Raw genomic sequence first — 21147 nt, forward strand, 5'->3', positions numbered from 1 at the left:
GTGAGGAAGTAATTCTTTCTCCTATGAAATGTTTCTTCTTCCTCTTCCCTACCCTCATTCCCTACTAGCTCTCTCCACCTTCGAAGGTGTTTGAGGTCTTCGGACTGAGGCTTGGGATAGTTAATGCTTTCCACAAAGTTTATGTTATGCTCGTGATACATGAAGCTTTCCATCTTCATTGCATTACCTAGGTCACAAGGAACACAAAGATTGTATTGTAACAAGTCTTTCTTGATGGTAAAAACTAAAATACAAATGCCTATTGGAGGGGGGACTGGCTCCACATAAACCTGGTCCTCAACTGTTGTCACGTTCTCTAAATTCTCTCTCTTGCAAAAGTATTGTTCATGCCAAGTTAACTAAATGTTGTGTTTATGTTGCTACCATCAATTAAGTTCACCCGTTATGCTCACAAAGTAATTTCCTAAAAAGTACTTCTCTAATTTCCGCTACTCTCAAAGTTAATAGGCCATTTCCATTACAAGAAGCATGGCAGACCTGTTAGGAATGCAAATCCGCCCTTCTTAGACAAACCACAAATGGTACATAAACTTGTTGATGGTGAGAGAATTGTTGCAGGAGAGATGCCTTGGAGCCTCACCCTCTTGCAATTGATCATTCTTACCACAAAAGCATACATTCAATGCCTCTTGCCAAGTTCTCTTCTTCAATAAGCGCCATGGCGCTCTCCCTCCCAAGCTCAAACGAAATGCTCGATGTCGCTGATGATCACCTCAGCATCTCAGACACATTGCGCCTCCTAATAATCTTCCCCAAAACGTCTTACTATTTTCACTAAAGGTAAACTGCTTGCATTTTCACGTTCTAAATGTAAGCGTATGTTTTGTTCACGCTTTGCCACTGCCTGGTGTTCAAATATGCAATTAGCAGTACCAAAAAAGCCATAAGGCTATCAAAGACGAGAGGTCACACGTGACACGACGTAAGTGCCATGGTTGCATGCGAGGAGAGCGTTGAGGGCTACAAGGTCCGCGCAACGAACCTTCTTTCTCGACTGCACTCACTTCCTGCACACAAGCTCAGCCCCTCCGCTCTGTCCCGTCTTTCTAAACTTGTCAACTCCGAGCTTCGCTTTCTAAACAGCCACCCTCTGCCAACTCTTAACAGGTAAACACAACCCCCCCCCCCCCCCCCCCCCCCCCCCAGTTTCTCTCTCTCTCTCACACACACACACACATGCGCACACAACGTTTTTTTTGTGTAAAAATTTTCAAGTAGAAACCTCGTAGTGAGGAGAGCCCACAGTAAAGAAGGTCAAAAGAAGGAGCATTGCAATGCTCCTAAAGCTAGAAACAATCAAAGAAAATCCTATAGGCTTCAAGAGAGATGTCTCCCACATCATAAGCATACTGTAGGGCTTGTCCAAGTGAAAACTTGAAGGAAGGGAAAGGGTCACTTTCTAATGCATGTAATTACATTGATACCATATGGTCCACATAACCCAAAATTTGACCCAACTGAAAGACCTCAACTGTGACGATTGGAGAACTCCAAAAATTCAAAACTCTTTGTGAAAGATTCCATATGGAAAGCGAAGGCGTAGAGCAAAGGATACTTGCATGATGAAAGTCCGAGAGTAGCCGCATCCTAAAGCAAATGCGTAACAAATTCGTGAGTCCCATGACACCAGACACAACGAGAGGAGACAATATGTCGTACATGTAACAAAGTACCAACTGGTAGAGCACCCACCATGCATCGCCATAAGAAAATGCGTTTCTTGAGGGGTAAGTGATTCTTTCAAATGCGAGATAGTGTTCTTCGCCATCACTACTGAGAGTTGGAGAGGGAACACAATTGATTTCCATGAGCCACAATTCATGCATCAGACTGTAGCAAAGCATAAACTGACCTACCCATCCTAGTATGGACGAGATGCCAATTGGAAAGCAGAGAGTCTGCAAGTAATGGAGGCATTGGTGAAACATCCGCAAGTAACTACTGAATTTGCTGCCACAAATGTCGATAATGAGGTTCCAACTCATAACGAAAAGCGGCAACTAAAAAAGAAAGAACCTGTTCCGAGTCATCCACCACTTGATCAACCTGGCAAATCCCTTTTTGCAAAAGAAAGTATGCTTGTCGAGGAGATCGCTGAACCAAGGGAAGAGAGAATGCTTTACTCAAATGGATGCTCTCCAGACGAAGTTAGTTTTCTTGAGGGATTCACGACCATGCCAGGATAAGTGCGAGGTAACAGTCTACCTGTTACCATATACATGTGGTAGTGATGTGTGTGAACACACTAGGACCGCCGGGATATTTTTTTCCTCTTTATTTTTCCCTCTTTAGGAGGTTTTTTCCCCTGAGCATTGTATATACGCCCATCACTCTAGGGCTATTTATCTTTCCATTGTACACTAAGTAACATACTCTCTATTGTGTGCCTTGAGCTTCCTTCGTCTTCTCCAAGCTGTGTACGTTTCTCTGCAACCCTAATTCCAACAATTGGTATCAGAGCAGGTTGCGTCTTCCCGGGCTTAGTCGCCAGCTGCTTCAGCACACACCTGCTCACTTTCTGCGATTTCAGTGAGCTTTGGCAAGCGTTTGCAGGTCGACAAAAATTTCGTGTAAGCTCGTAGAGCTTAGTCTGCTCAGATTCTTGTTCGGGCTCATTTCGGCCTCCGTTCCCTCTACAGACAGGTCTGCACAGGCAATTTCGTCATTTTGTGTAGAAATTTTGTCAATGCCGTTTTCTGCATAACAGGTGCCTTATAGTCTTCTACGGTTTGTGCTATATAGCACTTGTTGTTCCCGTTCCGTTTCTCCTATTTTCGGGCAGTTTTCACATTAGGTGCAGTATTTACTATGCATGGCTGACAACAACAACATAGATGTGTTTAAGATGTTTGCTGCTGAGGACAGGCTGGATGGGATAATTACCCTATGTGGGCTTATATGATGCAACATGTTCTTGTGTCAAAGGGTGTCTGGAATATTGTGCAGAGCATTGATGTACGTCCTGGTTCTGAGGATGTAGGCGATGTTGAGGATGTTGCAGGTCTTGCTGCAAGGATTGTTGCTATTAGAGTTGTTTTGCCTACGACAGAACAAGCTCATTGGGATGTAAAGGATGCGCAGGCTCATGCATTGATTGCGTTGTCTGTGAAGCGCACCATTGTTCCTCACATTCGTTCAACAAAATTTGCAAAACAGGCTTAGGATATTCTAGCAGGTCTTTATGCAAGCCGCAATGAGACTAAAATTGCTTTGCTGCGTAAAGATCTGGAGTCGAAGATTATGCATGAGGAAGATGATATGGACACTTTCCTTGCTAGTGTCAAGGATATCAATGAGCAGCTTATTTTTGCAGGTGAAGTCATTTCAGACAGTTCCCTTGTGCAGACTGTTCTTGATGCCTTACCAGATTCTTACCAGACTTTTGCTAGTACTTGGAGACTTATGACCCAAGGAAATTCAGAAGTTGTCAAGTTTGATGCATTATGCACATTGCTGTTGCAAGAGTAACTTTCCAGAAAAAACAGGACTAGACAGCGTGCAATTGAACATGCTTTTATTGCCTCTCAAAGAAAGGGTGGTAACAGCAATGCAGCCACTTCTTATGGTTGTGCTGCGAGTGGTAAAACTTATGTTCCTAATGCTTCTGCTGGCAACACTTTGTCTGGCAATTCTGGTGATAAGGACAAAAAGAAGATGCGTTGTCATTATTGTAAAGCTAATGATCACTTGATCAAGTCATGTCCTAAGTTGAAGGCCAAAGAGGCTAAGAAGAAAGAGGGTGGTTCCATTGCAAATGCTGGTTCCACTACAAATGCAGACATTGTTGAGTCTTCTGTGAAAGGAGACTGTGTTGCTGATGTTGATGCAGAATGGGCTTTTAGCGTAGAGTGCACTTACAATCCTGCTGTCCATGATGCACGCTTGTCGATTGCTGCGGATTCACATGTGTGGTATTTCGATAGTGGTGCTACGAAGCACATTACCTTACATCGTGAATTGTTTACCTCTCTCGAGTCTGTCCCTCATGGGAATTCAGTCACTTGTGCCAACAATGCCTCGTATCCGGTTCAGGGAGTTGGAAAGATTGTGCTTACTGCTGCAAATGGCAGTTCCTTCACACTTGTTGATGCACTCTATGTACCTGGGATCAAGAAGAATCTCTTGTTTGCATCCGCACTTGCTAGACTTGGACTTGTAGTCAAATTTGTGGATGACAGATGTACAGTTCTCATGATCTCAGTTTTGGTGATGAAATTGTTGCATCTGGGCTTTTGTGCCGTGGGCTGTCTAAGCTCACTTTGTTTGACAAGTGTGGACAAAATTTTGCAAATGCTGTTGCAGATTCAAGGGCTATTTCAGATGCAAAACTTTGGCATGCACGTCTTGGTCATTGAATTTTTCCAGTTTGCTGCGTTTGCAGAAATCTGATATGGTTGCTTCTTTGCCGCCTCTTGAAGCACCTGTCAAACATGTTTGTGAAGGCTGTATTTTGGGTAAGATGCAGCGTTCTAAGTTTCCAAAGGATGGTTCAGTTCGGGCCACATGCAGGTTGCAGCTTGTGCATAGTGATGTTTGTGGGCTCATGCAAACTCCGTCCTTGGGCAATTACCTGTACTTCGTGACTTTCATTGATGATTACTCCAGGCATGCATGGGTATTTCCGCTTAAAGCAAAGTCCGAAGTTTTTATGTGCTTCAAACAATTTCTGGCTATGACTAAAAATGTCTCGAAATGTACTATGGGCACCCTCCGTTCCGATCGAGGGGGGGAGTATATGTCTCATGATTTCAATGCATTTCTGGCTAGTCGTGGGATAAAACACCAATGTACAGTGCCTTATACACCTCAGCAAAATGGTGTTACTGAGAGCAAAAACAGGTCACTGACGGAAATGGCACGATGTATGGTCAAAAGTCAAGCTTTGCCGCATTCTTTTTGGCTTGAGGCCATTATGTGTGCCACTTATGTACTTAACAGGTGTCCTAGGAAAGCTTTGCAGTCTATTACTCCATATGAAGCATGGCATGATAGAAAGCCTTCTATTGAGCACATGCGTGTTTTTGGCTGTTTGGCATATGCTTTGGTGCCACGAGTGCAACGCAGAAAATTGGATGATAAGGCTGTCAAATGTATTTTTGTTGGTTATAGTGCTGAAAGCAAAGGTTACAGGTTGTATCATCCGCAAACAAAACGTATTTTGGTTTCACTGGATGTAGTGTTTGTGGAAGATTCTGTTCAGCCCTTGCTGTCATGTACTACAGACAGTAATGTAAGCTCACAGGACATTTATGACACTTTGTTGCCTCTTTTCAGTGGTGGAAATACAAATGTAAGTTCCAATGAGGCAAATGTACAGCCTATGGGGGTTTCTGAAAATGTTATAGATCAGCCTATTACTGATGCAGATGTACATGATGTACTTGATTAGTAAAGAGCTTAAAATGAGCAGGCTAGAGGTATGCCAAAATGGCTGGTGGTAGGTACACACTTTGCGTGACAGTAAATTGGATGCACCTTTGTCTAGTCGTACTCGTTCAGGCTCTCGCCATGCATCTTATGCATCAGATTGTTATGCTTTGGTTGTGTCTAGCTTACATGATGTTGAGGAGCCTCTGTCTTTTGATGAAGCACAGAATTCAGAAAATTGGATGGCTGCCATGCAATCAGAATATGATGCACTTATAGAAAATGACACATGGACTTTATGTGATTTGTCTCTTGGCAAAAGGCCATTGGTACGAAGTGGGTTTACAAGTTGAAACGCAAGCCGGATGGTGAGATCGATTGCCATAAGGCTCGACTTGTTGCAAAGGGTTATGCACAGCAAAAAGGCATAGATTATGAAGAGACTTTTGCTCCCACTTGTCGTATGACTACTGTGCGTTTTCTATGTGCATTGTCAGCTCATTTTGGTTGGGATGTAATGCAGACATTGTTACCGCTTTCTTGAATGGTGACATATTTGAGGAAGTTTATGTAATGCAGCCTCGCGGTTTTGTCATAAAAGAACAAGAGGACAAAGTGTGCAGATGTAAGAAGGCTTTGTATGGGTTGAAGCAATCTCCTCGTGCTTGGTATGAGAAAGCTGACACTCATTTGGTCAAACGAGGCTTTCGTAATAGTCCAACAGAAAGCACATTGTATGTAAAGCGTGAGGGTGATGTACTTCTCATTGTGGTTCTTTATGTCGATGATTTGCCGATCACTGGACCAAATGAGAGACATATTGCTGAATTTAAGGCTGATTTGAATGCTACTTTCAAGATGAAAGATTTGGGGCTGTTGCATCATTACTTGGGTATACAGTTTAAGCAGTGTGATGGTGGTATTGCCTTGTGTCAGAAAAGTTACATAGAGACATTGCTATGTAAGTTTGGACTTGAGGATTGCACACCTATTGCTACTCTCATGGAAACAGGTTTGAAGTTGAGTCTACATGATGCTGGCGATCCTGTTGATGTCGCTCTTTACCAAACTGCTGTTGGCTGCCTCATTTATGTATGCAACACGAGGCCAGATATTCAGTTTGCAGTCTCACAGGTCAGTAGATTTAAATAGCCCAGGGTCTAAGCATTGGCAGGCTGTCAAGAGGATTTTCTGATACCTTAGTGGCACTTTACATCTTGGCTTGAAGGGGGGATCATTGCTGCCAGATTTACATGCTTTTTCGGACTCAGATTGGGTTGGTTGTTTTGACACACGAGTGTCCACAAGTGGTTTTTGTTTCATGCTTGGCAGTTCATGTATATCATGGTTGAGCAAGAAGCAACCTACTATGGCCACTTCGAGTTGTGAGGCTGAGTAGAGGGCAGTCTTCACATCTACGGTTGAGTGTGTATGGCTCAGGTGCCTTATGGTTGATTTGGGTGTTGGACAGGACACTGCCAACACTATCTACACTGACATTCAGAGCGCATTGGTAGTTGCGAGGAACCCAGTTTTTCATGCTCGCACAAAGCACATCGAGGTGCATTACCACTATGTCAGGGAGAGGCTCTCAGCAAGAGAGATCAGCTTGGCTTATGTGCCAACACAAGACAACCTTGCAGATCTTTTCACAAAGGCATTGTCTCGTGAGAAGCTTGAAGCTTTCCGCAACGCTTTGGGCTTACTCCCCTTTGTGGACTGATCATGTCCTCAGGGCATGGCACTTCCCTTTACTCATGTGCCAGCTCTCGTTCACCCGCATCCCTCCAGGGGGGATTTATTACCATATACATGTGGTAGTGATGTGTGTGAACACACTAGGACTGCCGGGGCATTTTTTCCCTCTCTAGGAGTTTTTTTCCCCCGAGCATTGTATATACGCCCATCACTCTAGGGCTATCTATCTTTCCATTGCACACTAAGTAACATCTCTCTATTGTGTGCCTTGAGCTTCCTTCGTCTTCTCCAAGCTGTGTGCGTTTCTCTGCAACCCTAATTCCAACACTTCCAATCCGCAACAAGAGACAAAGTGAAGGGACATCTGGGAATATGGCCATCTAGCTGCCCAAAAATAACATACCAATATGAAGGATGCCAACGACCAAAAGATTGTGTGACAATACCATCATATAAATGTGAAACCATGAGCGTCCAAGGCTGCCATTGATCCACTAGAGCAATAGCTTTCCGGGCCAAAACATGCCGACGTAAGTCCAAAATGTTAATACCTCCCAATCGCTTTGGCGTACATAACTTATCCATAGAGAAAAACCACAAGCCCTTCTTGTGAGAGGATGTATGCTAGAAATGTTCCAACATACATGACATAAGAGATCCAAGGCGCCCCGTTGAGGCCAGCATAAAAGTGGTAAATAGAGCTGCACATAAGCCATCATGATGCATTGGACAATTCTGAGTCGCACACGCAATGGCCACGTTGATAATTTCCAATAGCTGAGCTTTAAGTCTAATCTTTGGAGCATCTAGTTAAGTTTCTGCGCATTCCAACCGATCGGATGTTCTAGGTCGCGTACTATGGCTTGAAGAAAACAACCTCCCATGGCCATAGAAGCTTGTGCCAATGGAATTCATTTAGAGGCAGCAACTTGGTTTTACAAAAATTAACATGCAGACCAATTGCCAAGCTGAGTGTATTTCGCATATTCCATCTATGATGACATTCGCCAAATTGTTAGTAATGTGCCGGTGAGGTATGAAACCATACTGGGATTGATGAAGTCCTTCATGGAGTTAACCTTAATACAATTGACTATCATTTTGGCTATCAATTTGTAAACCACCGGCATAAGGGTGATAGGCCGCTAGTGGGAAAACTGATCACAAAAGACATGCTTTGGCAATAGCTTGAGCAACCCTTCCTTCCAAGAAAGAGGGACATCCTACTTTTCCCAAGCCATATTTATCATCACCAATAATGGTTCCTTAAGGTAGTCCCAAAAGGACAGGAAGAATTCAACAATAAGCCCGTCCCAACCATGAGATTTCCATCTACCTAGGTCTCTTAAACGTGCATGCAACTCTGCCTCAGTGAACGCAACTTCCAAATCTTGTGCTTGCTGTACAGAGATGATGGGAGTAACATGTGATAGAAAAAGATTGCGGGCTTCTTGGGTAAGAGGGCGATGCTTGAAAGATCTTTCCATAGTGAGCACCTAAAGCCTCTGCCAACTACTACCGGGAAGATGTCCATTCCCTAGAGGGAAGCTCGACTCTTTTGATGTCTTGAGATTGACGAGAATGATGCAAATGCTTGAAAAACTGCTTGGAAGCACATCCTTTGTCAGCAAAAGCGTGTTGCCTTGCACGCGTCTACCAGTTAGCCAATTTCTGCTCATCATTATGCCGTATAGTAGTACGAGCTGAAATTAATGCATTAAGTTCAACCTCCGAAAGCGAGGAGGAATTAGCAATATGCATCAATCATTGACAAGTATCCCTTGCATGCTGAACATTGCCTCGCAACTCAGACATATAAAACACAATCACCAACAACACACTGGACACACGTAACAAAGCGGAACCACGCAACATCCATATCTATGTGCAGATGGGAAATCAAAGGTGGAATTATATCCACAATCATGTTAGGAAAACCTTCATGCTTCAGATATGCATTGTTGACATGTAAAAGCCATTTCTTGGGCAAAGAAGCAACATCTGTAGTCGGGCCAAAGTGTAAGGTCAAACATAATCCGAAAGGCATAAAGTGTAGTCAATTCTCATATCACACACAAAGGCATCATACCGATGTTGCTTGTGAAAAAGATACCAGCGGTCAAGATGAGTGTGGTAAGAGGATCAAACATTGTGTTGGAAAGTAAATTGTAACAGACTTGGACACTCCAAGTCAAGAATCAATCACGACAACACCAAATAACCACTTCAAAACAATTCACAAATCACAATAGACTTGCACTGGCCCGACGGAGTTCCGTGCCTAGAGATATTGGCCCCAAAGACTGGCGCCCTTTTCGGTATTTCTTTATGTATTAATCAATGTCAAAGTACAAGAGAGCGGTTAGGGTTTCACTCTAAAACTCTGCGTCTAGATGCTCTGCAGAGTGTGTGCCCAAACCACTTATTTAAAGTTTACAAGGGATGCCAAAAGCAGAGCCCCAAAAGCTTCAGATCAAAAGCCTAAAAATAAAAGCAAAAGGTCTTCTCTCTCAATCTCTCTCTTGAGTTGTAAAATAAAGCAATGAGTTCTCTCTTTATCTCTCCTTGCACATTGCGTCAAGAAAAGCAAACTTTGCGCAGCCCTTAATCTGCGTTGCAAAATCTGGAAAGCATGTGTACGGTGCCACGTCAGCATGCTAGCGCTTTTCACGGGTTTTCAGCCTGTTGCCCTTTTAGGGTTAGGGTTTTCTGCTGTTTTAGGGTTTCTGGCAGATTTTAGGGTTTGCAAGTTTTAGGGTTACGGTTTCCAGAATAAGGGTTTTCAGCAGCAGTCCGGGTTAGGGTTTTTGGGTAGACACGCATCACTTTGTGACATACCCCCCTCTTGAAAGCATTGTAATCGCCCTCGATTACGCCTGCAAAACAGAGAGAGGCCATAAACCGTCTTAGCAGACACTGACTGTTAGTACCTACGTACTAGGAACACACATCTAGCACACGTACCAATCGACAGTCACATCACACGACATTGCAGGACATCACTAGACATCAGAGGACATCACATGACATTCAACATTCATTCGGATCTTAGACCATGATTTATCAGCAATGTAGCTAGCAATCGCATCTAGATCCAATCGGGATCTCATCGATGTCCGATTGACTAACCCCTATTGCAACCATGTCTATTCGAGATCAATCAGACCAAAATGTTGCAAATCAGTATCATAATCAGGAATTCCATTTCATAAAGTCATCCAACAGAATAATGTCAGCTCTCAGTATCCGTGAAGCTCAAAGAGACATCAGTGACTTTAGTATCAAAATCAAGGCATCTGTTGACAAAGGAGCGGAGTGACTCCCCTCTTGTGCATCCCACTGCACTAGATCTTCGGCCAAGCTGAATTCTGGGTTCCATTTGGAGTAGACTATGCTAAACCAAAAGCATAGAGGTAAAGTTTCACAATCCGAGGAGTATCTGCTAGGTCCTCCTCCTCCATCCACTTCGCATCAAATGCAGGATAGTTCTTGAACTTAACCAAGAACCGCCTTCGGACTTTACCTTTCTTCGTATCCTTATGTGCCAAAATCTGTTCAGGAACAAGGATCTCCTTGTTTTCTTTCACTTTGGGTTGCTCATCAGGCTCCCCATCATCAGGCACATCACCTTTAAAAGGTTTCAAGAGACTCACATGAAATGCATTGTGAATCCTCCAAGTATCAGGCAGTTTCAGTCAGAAGGAGACATCATTTATCTTTTCAGTGATCTGGAAAGGTTTGTAGTATCGCATACTAATCTTTGGAAAAAGCCTCTCCTTTCCCTTTTTCTTTCTCAAGCGTGCCTTCACAAAACGTAAGAGCACCCAATCATCCTCCTTCAATTTCAAGTCGCGACGATGGCGATTCGCTGCCTTTTTCTATCGTTCTTGAGACTTCTGCAAAGTCTCGCGAACCTTGGCAAAAGCCGTATCTAAGTCTCGCGTATATTCATCCACTTCAAAAATCTTATCTTTCGTGCTTAGGAAGGGTGGAACCTTCGTAGCACTACAATCTCAAATGGCGCCTTCCCCGTCGAAGAGTGTATCGTGTTATTGTAGGCAAATTCCACCCAAGGTAAGTACTTTTCCCATTGAGTCTTCTGATCCGAGATACAAGACTTCAATAAATCTAAAACCACTGAATTGGCAATCTCAGATTGCCCGTCAGCCTGCAGGTGGAACGATGACGAGAACTGCAACCGCGTGCCAATGCTCTCCCAAATTGCCTTCCAAAACAAACTCGTAAATCTGGGGTCCCTGTCGGAGACAATCGTCTCAGGCATGCCATGTAATCGGAAAATCATCGTGACCCGTCTGTGTTCTCGGGAGATCAAAAATGAAATCCATTGCAATACTTTCCCAGGGGCGGGTGGGTATGGGTAAAGGATGTAACAATCCTTGTGCTTTATGCCTGTCAAACTTGACCTTCTGGCATACTAAGCAACTGCACACAAACTCTTCCACATCCTTTTTTGAGTCTCGGCCAAACGAAGTATCTCTCTACCCCTTTCATGGTGATAGCAATGCCGCAAGGACCCGTAAAAGGTGGACAGTGGCATTCAGTCATAACCTTTTCCCTCAACGGCTGTGTAACGCACAACATGGTTTTTCTCATCAAGTAGCCTTCCCGAATGGAGTAACCTGCTACTGTCTCCCCATCCCATATTCGTGTGAAAACGTCTGCAAAATCTGTATCTGTGGCATACTGGTCGACCATATCCTCGAAGCTCCTATGATGTATCGCGGAAATAGCCAGAACCAACGGCTTCCGAGACAAAGCATCTGCCACCACATTCTTCTGTCCTTGAACATGGACAATCTGGAAGTGAAACTGTGACAAGATGTTCACCCACCGCATCTGCTTTTCTGAAAGCTGCTTCTGTGACAAGAAGTAGCGCAAACTCTGATGGTCTGTAAAGACAGCAAAATCCGCTCCGAGTAGGTAATGCCGCCACTGAGTAAGAGCATGGATAACCGCCAAAAGCTCTTTCTCTTAAATCCGTGCTGTCATTTCCGGCCTTGAGAACAATCAGCTCTCGTAAGCAATGACATGGCTTTCTTGCATTAAGACCGCACCCAGACTACGACCACAAGCATCACAATATACTTCAAATGACTTCTGCAAGTCCGGCAAAGTCAAAATTGGTCTCGTAGTCAATCTCTCTTTCAATGTCTGAAAGGCAGTCACCTTTGTGGATCTCCACGAGAAAGGGACTCCTTTTTGTGTCAAGATATGCAAAAGGGAAGCAACCTCTGCAAACTTTCGAATGAACCGCCTGTAGTACGAACACAATCCCAAGAAGCTTCTAACTTCATGGACATTCTTCAAATTGGGCCAATCACGTATAGTCTCTATCTTGGCCGGATCCATTTGCACTCTTGTTGTGATCTTGTAATGCCTGAAAGACCTGAAGCAGATGATCTCTGTGTTCTGCCTCATTCTTGGAGAAAACAATGATATTGTCAAAGAAAGTGCCAACAAATAGCCTGTACTCTCGAAAAATCCTGTCTATCATTCGGTTAAATGTCGCAGGAGCATTGGTTAAGCCAAAAGGCATCACAAAAAACTCAAATAACCCAAAAGTCGTCCGGAAAGTTGTCTTGTAGACGTCTCCCCGCGTGATTCTGATCTGATGATATCCACTCTTCAGATCAATCTTGCTAAAGCACGAGGATCCCTGTAATCTGTCGAGTAGATCATCGATCCTATGAATCGGAATCTGTCCTTGATGGTGATTTTGTTGAGAGCTCTAAAATCGATGCACATTCTCCAAGATCCATCTTTCTTCAAAAACCAACAACACTAGAGAGCAATACGGTGAAATACTAGGCTGGACAAGACCCTTTTCCAAGAGGTCTTTCACTTGGTTCATAATCTCTTCATTCTGTGCTCGGCTCACACGGTAAGGTGGCCGGTTCGCTGGTGTGCTTCCAGGTATCAGATCAATGGTATGATCTTCAGGCCCTCTAAAAAGCAATCGGCATGAGTGTGGAGAATCTTGGCATTCTTTTGTTCAGGTCAAAACGTATTCGACGTTTATCCATAGTTCAGTTCTCTCCCAAAAGAATGAGTAAAGAAACTGAAGTTCATCAAGTACAATCTCTGAGTCCTTCATTCGTCAAAGTCGCTTTCTCGGCCGGGTAGTCAACCACGGCGTAGTTCTTGTGGTACCAAGGGATTCCGAGTAGAACGTCACTCGCGTGCCCTGAACACCCTTGTCATTGCAAACGAAGTTTGCCAATGCTCGGTGTAATGGTAACATCCCGTATCCGGGTGCCAGTCGACTACCTCCGCCTGTGGCGTCAGTCTGTGGGGCGTAATTTCAAATTGAGCCGCCAATTTCAAGTGAAAAGAAGTTGGCCTTGGCTCCTTCAAAAGAGCTTCTTGATCCTTCACTTTGCCCTAAAAGCGGCAAAGTTTGTACTTTCATTCATTTGATTCGGTGCTGGTCCCGTGCCATGTGGTACCAGTTCTGCTTTTTATCTGCCTTTTCTGCCATGTCTCTCAGCTGCTTTTGAACTTTCTGGCCTTTCTTCATCTTGTCCATTCTGTGCCTTTTTAGGGCACTTCGCGGGATATGTCCATGCTCCTCGCATCCAAAGCACTTCCCCTCCCTGATGAAGCAAGCTCTCTCTCCTCAGGAGTAAGCTTGGGTCGTGCATCATTCTTTTTTGGGTTACTCTTTCTCTTTCTACTTTCATTCGCTGAAGTCTATTCGGCTCGTGGTGTCATGACCTCATCGGTGGGGTAGGTCAGATTGCCAGAGTGAATGGCAAAGCCCCGTTTTGCATGACTGATCAACTCTTGAATAGAAGCTGATGTCTGTTCCAAGCAGTGATCTCGGATCTCTGTAGGTAGACCCATGGTAAACCGCTCAATCTGTTCTTTGAACGAGATCTTCTTGAATGAAGAGGCGGGTAGAAAAGAGCTCCAGATTCTCTTGCAATAAGCATCCACTGTATCTCTCTTGGTCATTCGAAGATGGTTCCAAGCGGCTCGTATATCACGTAAAAGTTTCCGTCATTGGAGTCTGAACTGTCTGTAGACGAGTCCTCTGTAGAACTGTCAGTCACTGGGCGAGATTTAGGCTTCTTTGCCTTTTTCTTGCCCTTTCCGAAGCGTTGTTTCTTGCTTCGCTTTTTGCGTTTTCTATCTTCTTCGCTCGAATTTGAAGAGCTAGAAGAACTGTCAGAAGAAGAAGAAGAAGAAGAAGAAGAACTGGGTACTCCTTCAAATTGAACACGCTTCTTCTGTTTCTTTGCCTTGTCAAATGTCGACTGACGACCCAAATAACCCGGGAAGTCAGTGCCTTTCTTCTGCTTTTTGCCGTGCTTTTTAGCTTTCTTCTGCGCGTCAAAAAGCTGAGCAATCTGTGCATCAACCACCTCTTCTAATTCCTTCTCTGAATATTTCTTTTGATCAGAAGGTTTCTTGAGAGCGGGTTTCGGGGGTGGTGTTGTGGTTTTCTACCACTGCGTATGCACTTCCTGAAAAGAAGTCTCGCTCATATATTTTGCCAATTTCGGATCCTTCGCAAAACTGAGTATCATCTTTGTTGCATCGCCGATCAATTGACGACGCTTCATCTCTCTTTGCTCCGACTGAGTAGGCAGAGGCGGGCCATACTCTCTGCCAAAATCTTCGTTGTGATCCCTGTCCGCATCTCCGGATGCAGAGGGAGTCGATTGATCCTTGCGTGAAGCCATAGGTGCCGCGGAAAAAAAAATTTGGGATCGGATTTCCCGTAGAAGAGAAATCGGCCGTGCTCTGATACCACTGTAACAGACTTGGACACTCCAAGTCAAGAATCAATCACGACAACACCAAATAACCACTTCAAAACAATTCATAGCTCACAATAGGCTTGCACTGGCGTGGCGGAGGTCCGTGCCTAGAGATATTGGCCCCAAAGACTAGCGCCCCTTTCGGTATTTCTGTATGTATTAATCAATGTCAAAGTACAAGAGAGCAGTTAGGGTTTCACTCTCAGACTCTGCGTCCAGATGCTCTGCAGAGTGTGTCCAAACCACTTATTTAAAGTTTACAAGGGATGCCAAAAGCAGAGCCCCAAAAGCTTCAGATGAAAAGTCTAAAAATAAAAGCAAAAGCTCTTCTCTCTCAAGCTCTCTCTTGAGTTGTAAAATAAAGCAATGAGTTCTCTCTTTCTCTCTCCTTGCACATTGCGTCAAGAAAAGCAAACTTTGCCGCAGCCCTTAATCTGCGTTGCAAAATCCGGAAAGCATGTGTACGGTGCCACGTCAGCATGCCAGCGCTTTTCACGGGTTTTCAGCCTGCTGCCCTTTTAGGGTTAGGGTTAGGGTTAGGGTTTTCTGCTGTTTTTAGGGTTTTTGGCAGATTTTAGGGTTTGCAGGTTTTAGGGTTAGGGTTTCCAGAATTAGGGTTTTCAGCTGCAGTCCGGGTTAGGGTTTCCCGCATGCTCTCGGGCAGACACTTCTTCACTTTGTGACATAAATCGTGCATCTCCATCATGTGAAGGTGGCCACAAGTCCAATGCATAACAGGAACGCATCAGATGATCCCACGCCTGACCTTCCATACCCAACATGTGTGACTACTAGCTAGTAGTATTGTCTGCAGTGGTTGGCGCACTATTAAAATCTCCACATTGAAATGCATCATAACGCCAATAGTACAAGGAGATATCACTACATAATCTTGCACGATCATCAGAAGCTGTGAAAGCATATACCCTGCCAAATTCAAAGACCTTCCTATTAATAGTACATTGAATGTAACAAACTTGGACACTGTCGCGACACAACAGAGATTCACTTCAAAACACTTCACAAATTTAAGATTCGACACGGCCTGGCGTAGTTCCGTGCCAAGAGAGATAGGCCCCAAAGACTGGCGCCCCTTTTAGTATTTTTTTTATATTAATATTTGAGCAAAGTACAACTGCTCGCGGGTGCTCGCTCTCAGACTCTGCGTCCAGATGTTCTATAGAGTGAGCCCCTTGGGTCCAATATAAAGGTTACAAGGGATGCTAAAAGTAGAGCCCCAAATGCATTAAACTCAAAAGCAATCAGGCCCCAAAAGCACTTGGTTAAAAATCTGCCACAAAAAACAGCAGTGTAATCTGTGGAAATCCGTACAGCCAGGCCACGTCAGCACCATCGTAAAAGGCTGAGTTCCATACATTTTGCCACGTTGGCAGGCCAGCGTGAATGGTGGGATTCCGTATAGCTGCCACGTCAGCCAGTTAGCGTGAAATGCGGGCGTCCGTACAGCTAGCCACATCATCACTTTGTGGGTGTGTGTCTGGGTTGCTCTGCCACGTCATCAATTTGTGACATACCCCCCTCTTGAAAGAATTGTAATTGCCCTCGATTACGCCTGGAAAAAAAACAGAGGCCATAAACTGTCTTAGTAGACACTAACTGTTAGTACCGACGCACTAGACTCAACACATCTAGCACTTGTACAAAGACGACAGTCACGTCACAGGTCATCACATGACAAATCACAAAAAAATTCATTCCAAATCTCAGACCGTGACTGCCAGCAACGTATTTAGTAATCGCATCTAGATCCATTCAGGACCTCACTGATGCCCAATTAGCCAATCCTTATTGCGATCATGTCTATAGAGATTTATGAGACTGAAATACTGTAGTCATTTTGTCTTTTAGTTCCTGCACTCAAACAAGTCAAGTGAGAGAGTACAAATCAATCATCTTCAATTTCGGGAATTCCGTTTCATAAAGTCATACAACAGAATACTGGTTAGCCAATTAGTATCCCTGAAACCCAAAGGGGACATCAGTGACCTTATTCAAAATCGAGGTAATCTATTGACAAAGGAGCAGAGTGACTCCCCTCTTGTGCAAACCCGCTGCACTAGATTCACCCTTGCTGAGTTTGGGGTTCTACCGGAGTAGACTATGCTAAACTGAATGCTTCAAGGTAAAGTTCCAAAATCTGAGGAGTATCTACTAGGTCCTCCTCCTCCTCCATCCACTTCGAATCCAATGCCGGATAGTTCTTGAATTTAACCAAGAACCGCCGAATCACTTTACCTTTCATCTTTCTTTCCTTGTGTTCCAAAATCTATTCAGGAACGAGTATCTCCTCGCTTTCTTCCACTTCGGGTTGCTCATCAGGCTCCCTATCAACTGGCACATCACCTTTAAAAGGTTTCAAGAGACTCACATGGAATGCATTGTGAATCTTTCAAGTATCGGGCAGCTTGAGTCGAAAGGACATCATTTATCTTTTCTTTAATGTGGAAAGGGCCATAATATTTCATGCTAAGCTTTGGAAAAAGCCGCTCCTTTCCCTTTCGTTTTCTTAGGCGTGCCTTCTCAAAACGTAAGAGCACCCAATCGTCTTCCTTTAATTTCACATCTCGTCGATGTTGATCTGTTGCCTTCTTATGTCGTTCTTGAGATTTTTTTAAAGCCTCCCGGACCTTGGCAAAAGCAGTGTCCAAGTCCCGCGTGTACTGGTCGGCTTCAAAAGTCTTGTCTTTAGTCCTGAGAAAGGGTGAAACCTTCGGAGCACCTTCCATTATCTCAAATGGCGCCTTCCCGTCGAAGAGTGAACCGTGTTGTTGTAAGCAAATTCCACCAAAGGCAAAAAAATTTCCCATTGAGTCTTTTGAACAGAGATGTAAGACTTCAATAAATCCAGAACAACTGAATTTGCAATCTCAGATTGTCTATCTGTCCTGCGGGTGGAACGATGACGAGAATTGTAACTGTGTGCCAATGTTCTCCCAAATAGCCCTTCAAAACAAACTCGTGAATCGAGGATCTCTGTCGGAGACTATTGTCTCAGGCATGCCATGTAATCGAAAAATTTGTGCAATGGACAGTCTCGCTAAATGGTCTGGCTTGACTTTGTTCTTCACTGGAATGAAGTGAGCTTGCTTGCTAAATCTGTCAATGACAGTCCAAATGCCATCATGTCCACTCTGTGTCTTTGGAAGATCAAAGATGAAATCCATTGCAATACTTTCCCAGGGATGAGTGGGAATGGGTAAAGGCTGTAGTAATCCCTGTGCCTTATGCCTGTGAAACTTGACCTTGTGGCATACTAAACAACTGCGAACAAAGTCGTCCACATCCTTCTCGAGTCTTGGCCAAAAGAAATAACTCTCCACACCTTTCAAGTTGGTGTCGATGCCACGGTGACCCGTAAAAGGTGGACAATGACACTCAGTCAAAACCTTTTCCCTCAACGGCTGTGTAACACACAACATCGTTTTCTTCATCAAGTAGCCATTCCGTATGGAATATCCTGGAGTGAAAACATCGGAAAAATCTAGATCGGTGGCATATTGATCAACCATATCGTCGAAGCTTCTATGATGCATTTGCCACCAAGTTTTTCTGTCCTTGAATGGACAATCTCGAAGTGAAATTGTGACAAGATGTTAGCTCACCGTACCTGCTTTTCCAAAAGCTGCTTCTGTGACAACTCTGATGATCAGTAAAGACCTTGAAATCAGCTCCGAGTAGGTAATGTCGCCACTGAGTAAGAGCATGGATCACTGCCAATAGCTCTTTCTCATAAATGTGTGCTGTCAATTCTTGTCTTGAAAACAATCTGCTTTCATAGGCAATCACATGGCCTTCTTGCATTAAGACTGCTCCCGGACTACGACCACAAGCATCACAATAAACTTCAAATGGATTTTGCAAGTCTGGCAAAGCCAACATTGGTCCCGTAGTCATTTTTTCCTTAAGTGTTTGAAAGGCAGTCACTGTCGGTCCTCACGAGAAAGGGACTCCTTTTCGAGTCAAAATGTGTAAAGGGAAAGCTACCTCTACAAACTTCCAAATGAATCGCCTGTAGTAAGAACACAAGCCCAAGAAGCTTCTAACTTCATGAACATTCTTCACGTCTTGCCAATGGCGGATAGTCTCAATCTTGGCCGGGTCCATTTGTACTCCTGTTGCTGAGACGATGTGTCCTAGAAAGTGTATCTCCGGCAAGAAAAATTTACTCTTTTTGGCATTGATAACTAATCTGTGATCACACAATGCCTGAAAGACCTGTAGCAGATGGTGTTGATGTTCTGCTTCATCCTTGGAGAAAACTATAATATCATCAAAGAAAGTGCCCACAAATGATCAATGCTCTCGAAAAATCCTATTTATCATTCGGTTGAAAGTCACTGGAGCATTGGTAAGTCCAAAAGGCATCACCAAAAATTCATATAAACCAAGTCCGAAAGGTTGTCTTGTAGACATCTCCCGGAGCGATTCTGATATGATGATGTCCGCTTTTCAAATAAATCTTGTTGAAACAGGAGGATCGCTGAAGTCAGTCAAGAATATCATCGATCCTTTGAATCGGGAATCTGTCCTTGATAGTAATTTTATTGAGAGCTCTATAGTGGATGCACATTCTCCAAGATCCGTCTTTCTTTAATACCAACAAAACCGGAGAGTAGCAGGGTGAAGTACTCGGCAGGATAAGACCCTTTTCAAGGTGGTCTTTCACTTGGTTCATGATTTCTTCATTCTGGGCTCGGTTAACACGATAAGGTGTCCGGTTCGGTGGTGTGCTTCCAGAAATCAGATCAATAGTATGATCCTCAGGACGAGATGAGGGTAACTCACCTGGCAAGCCTTCAGAGAAACAATCAGCATGTGTGTGGAGAAAATCTTGGCGTTCTTTGTCTAGTTCAGACATGTTCGTTCGATGTTCATCATTCAACTCTTTCAAATAGTTCAAGTAAACAAAAAGACCGGATTTCATTAATTTTGAAATGGCCGAAGCCAATACAATAGGGACGGACTCGCCCTTCAATTTTACATTTAGTACAATTTTTCTGCCCTTTTCATTTGTCAAAGTTGCTTTCTTGGCTTGATAGTCGACCACGGCGTTGTTCTTATGGTACCAAGGGACTCCTAGGAGGACGTCACACCCTTCCAAAGGCTTGATGTAAAGTCCTCGTGCCATAAATACCCCCGACAATGCAAACGAAGTTTGCCAATGACAGGCGTAATGGCTACATCCCGTCCGGGCGCCACTAGAACTGCCTCTGCCAGTGGCCCCATCCTGTTGGGCGTAATCTCGAGCCGTGCCACCGATTCAGGTGAAATGATGTTGGCCTTGGCTTCTCCATCGAAAAAGATAAGGGCTTCCTGATCTTTCACTTTGCCCCAAGCTCGGCATAGTTCTGTACTTTCATCTATCTGGCTTGAGTCGGTTCCCATGCAATCCGGTACCAGTCCTGCTTTCATCTTGCCTTTTCTGCCACGTTCCTTTGCTGCTCTAGAACTCTCTCGCTTGTCTTCAGTCTGTTCTTGTTGTGCCTTTTTGGGGGCACTTTGCGGAGATGTGCCCTTGTTCCCCGCAACCAAAACACTTCCCCTCTTTGAGATAGTTAGTCCTTTCTCTAAGAATTAGTAGGGGTCGTGTATCTTTCTTTTCATGGGGACTCTTTTTTCTTTCTGTTTTCATTGTTCAAAGTCTGTCTGGTCCTTTGAACGAGTCAAAATTTCATCAGTGGGGTAAGTCAAATTCCCCGAATGTATCGAGAACCCCCGTTTCGCATGACCCATTGATTCTTGAATAGAGTCCGACTTTTGTTCAAGGCAGTAATCTTGGATCTCTGTAGGGAGTCCGCAACAAAACTGTTCAATCTGTTCCTTAAAGGTGACCTTCTTAAACGAAGAGGTCGGTAGAAAAGAGTCCCAAAACCTCTCGCAATATGCGTCCAAAGAATCTCCCTTGGTCATCTGAAGATGGTTCCAAGCGGTTCTTACATCCCGTTCGTACTTCCGGGTCAACAAAGAAGAAATAAAGAGCCGTTTGAATTTCAACCACTTGACTGGGGCTTCTTTCCTCAGAAGAAGAGTGGACCACCATGTTCGAGCATTTTCTTTTAGAAAAGATGCAGCTCTCCTGATCTTGGAGTGCTGTAACAAACTGCTGACGTGTCGACCTACTGAAGAACGGAGCTACCGGCCGAGGGGCCTAAACCCTAAGAAGAACAAGCAACAGAAGAAGTGTCGCAGAGTGATGACGTGGCTGTCCGAGTGCAGTAAACCCTAACCCTAAATTTTGCCAGAAACCCTAATTGCT

The 21147-nt window shown here is 44.1% G+C and overlaps 1 protein-coding gene across 1 annotated transcript in view; it reads left to right on the forward strand.

Moving 5' to 3' along the window:
- Positions 1 to 887: 887 nt before the first annotated feature.
- The window catches only part of LOC147463070 (uncharacterized), a 55357-nt gene continuing 35097 nt past the window's right edge, over positions 888 to 21147 (forward strand). The window contains exon 1 of the mRNA XM_086528005.1: positions 888 to 1128. Within this exon, the coding sequence (XP_086384131.1) occupies positions 953 to 1128 (176 nt within the window). The 5' untranslated portion in view covers positions 888 to 952. The remainder of the gene's footprint in view (positions 1129 to 21147) is intronic.

Source organism: Adiantum capillus-veneris, chromosome 2, assembly GCF_014529385.1.
Source record: "Adiantum capillus-veneris isolate H3 chromosome 2, ASM1452938v2, whole genome shotgun sequence".
Classification (NCBI taxonomy): domain Eukaryota; kingdom Viridiplantae; phylum Streptophyta; class Polypodiopsida; order Polypodiales; family Pteridaceae; genus Adiantum; species Adiantum capillus-veneris.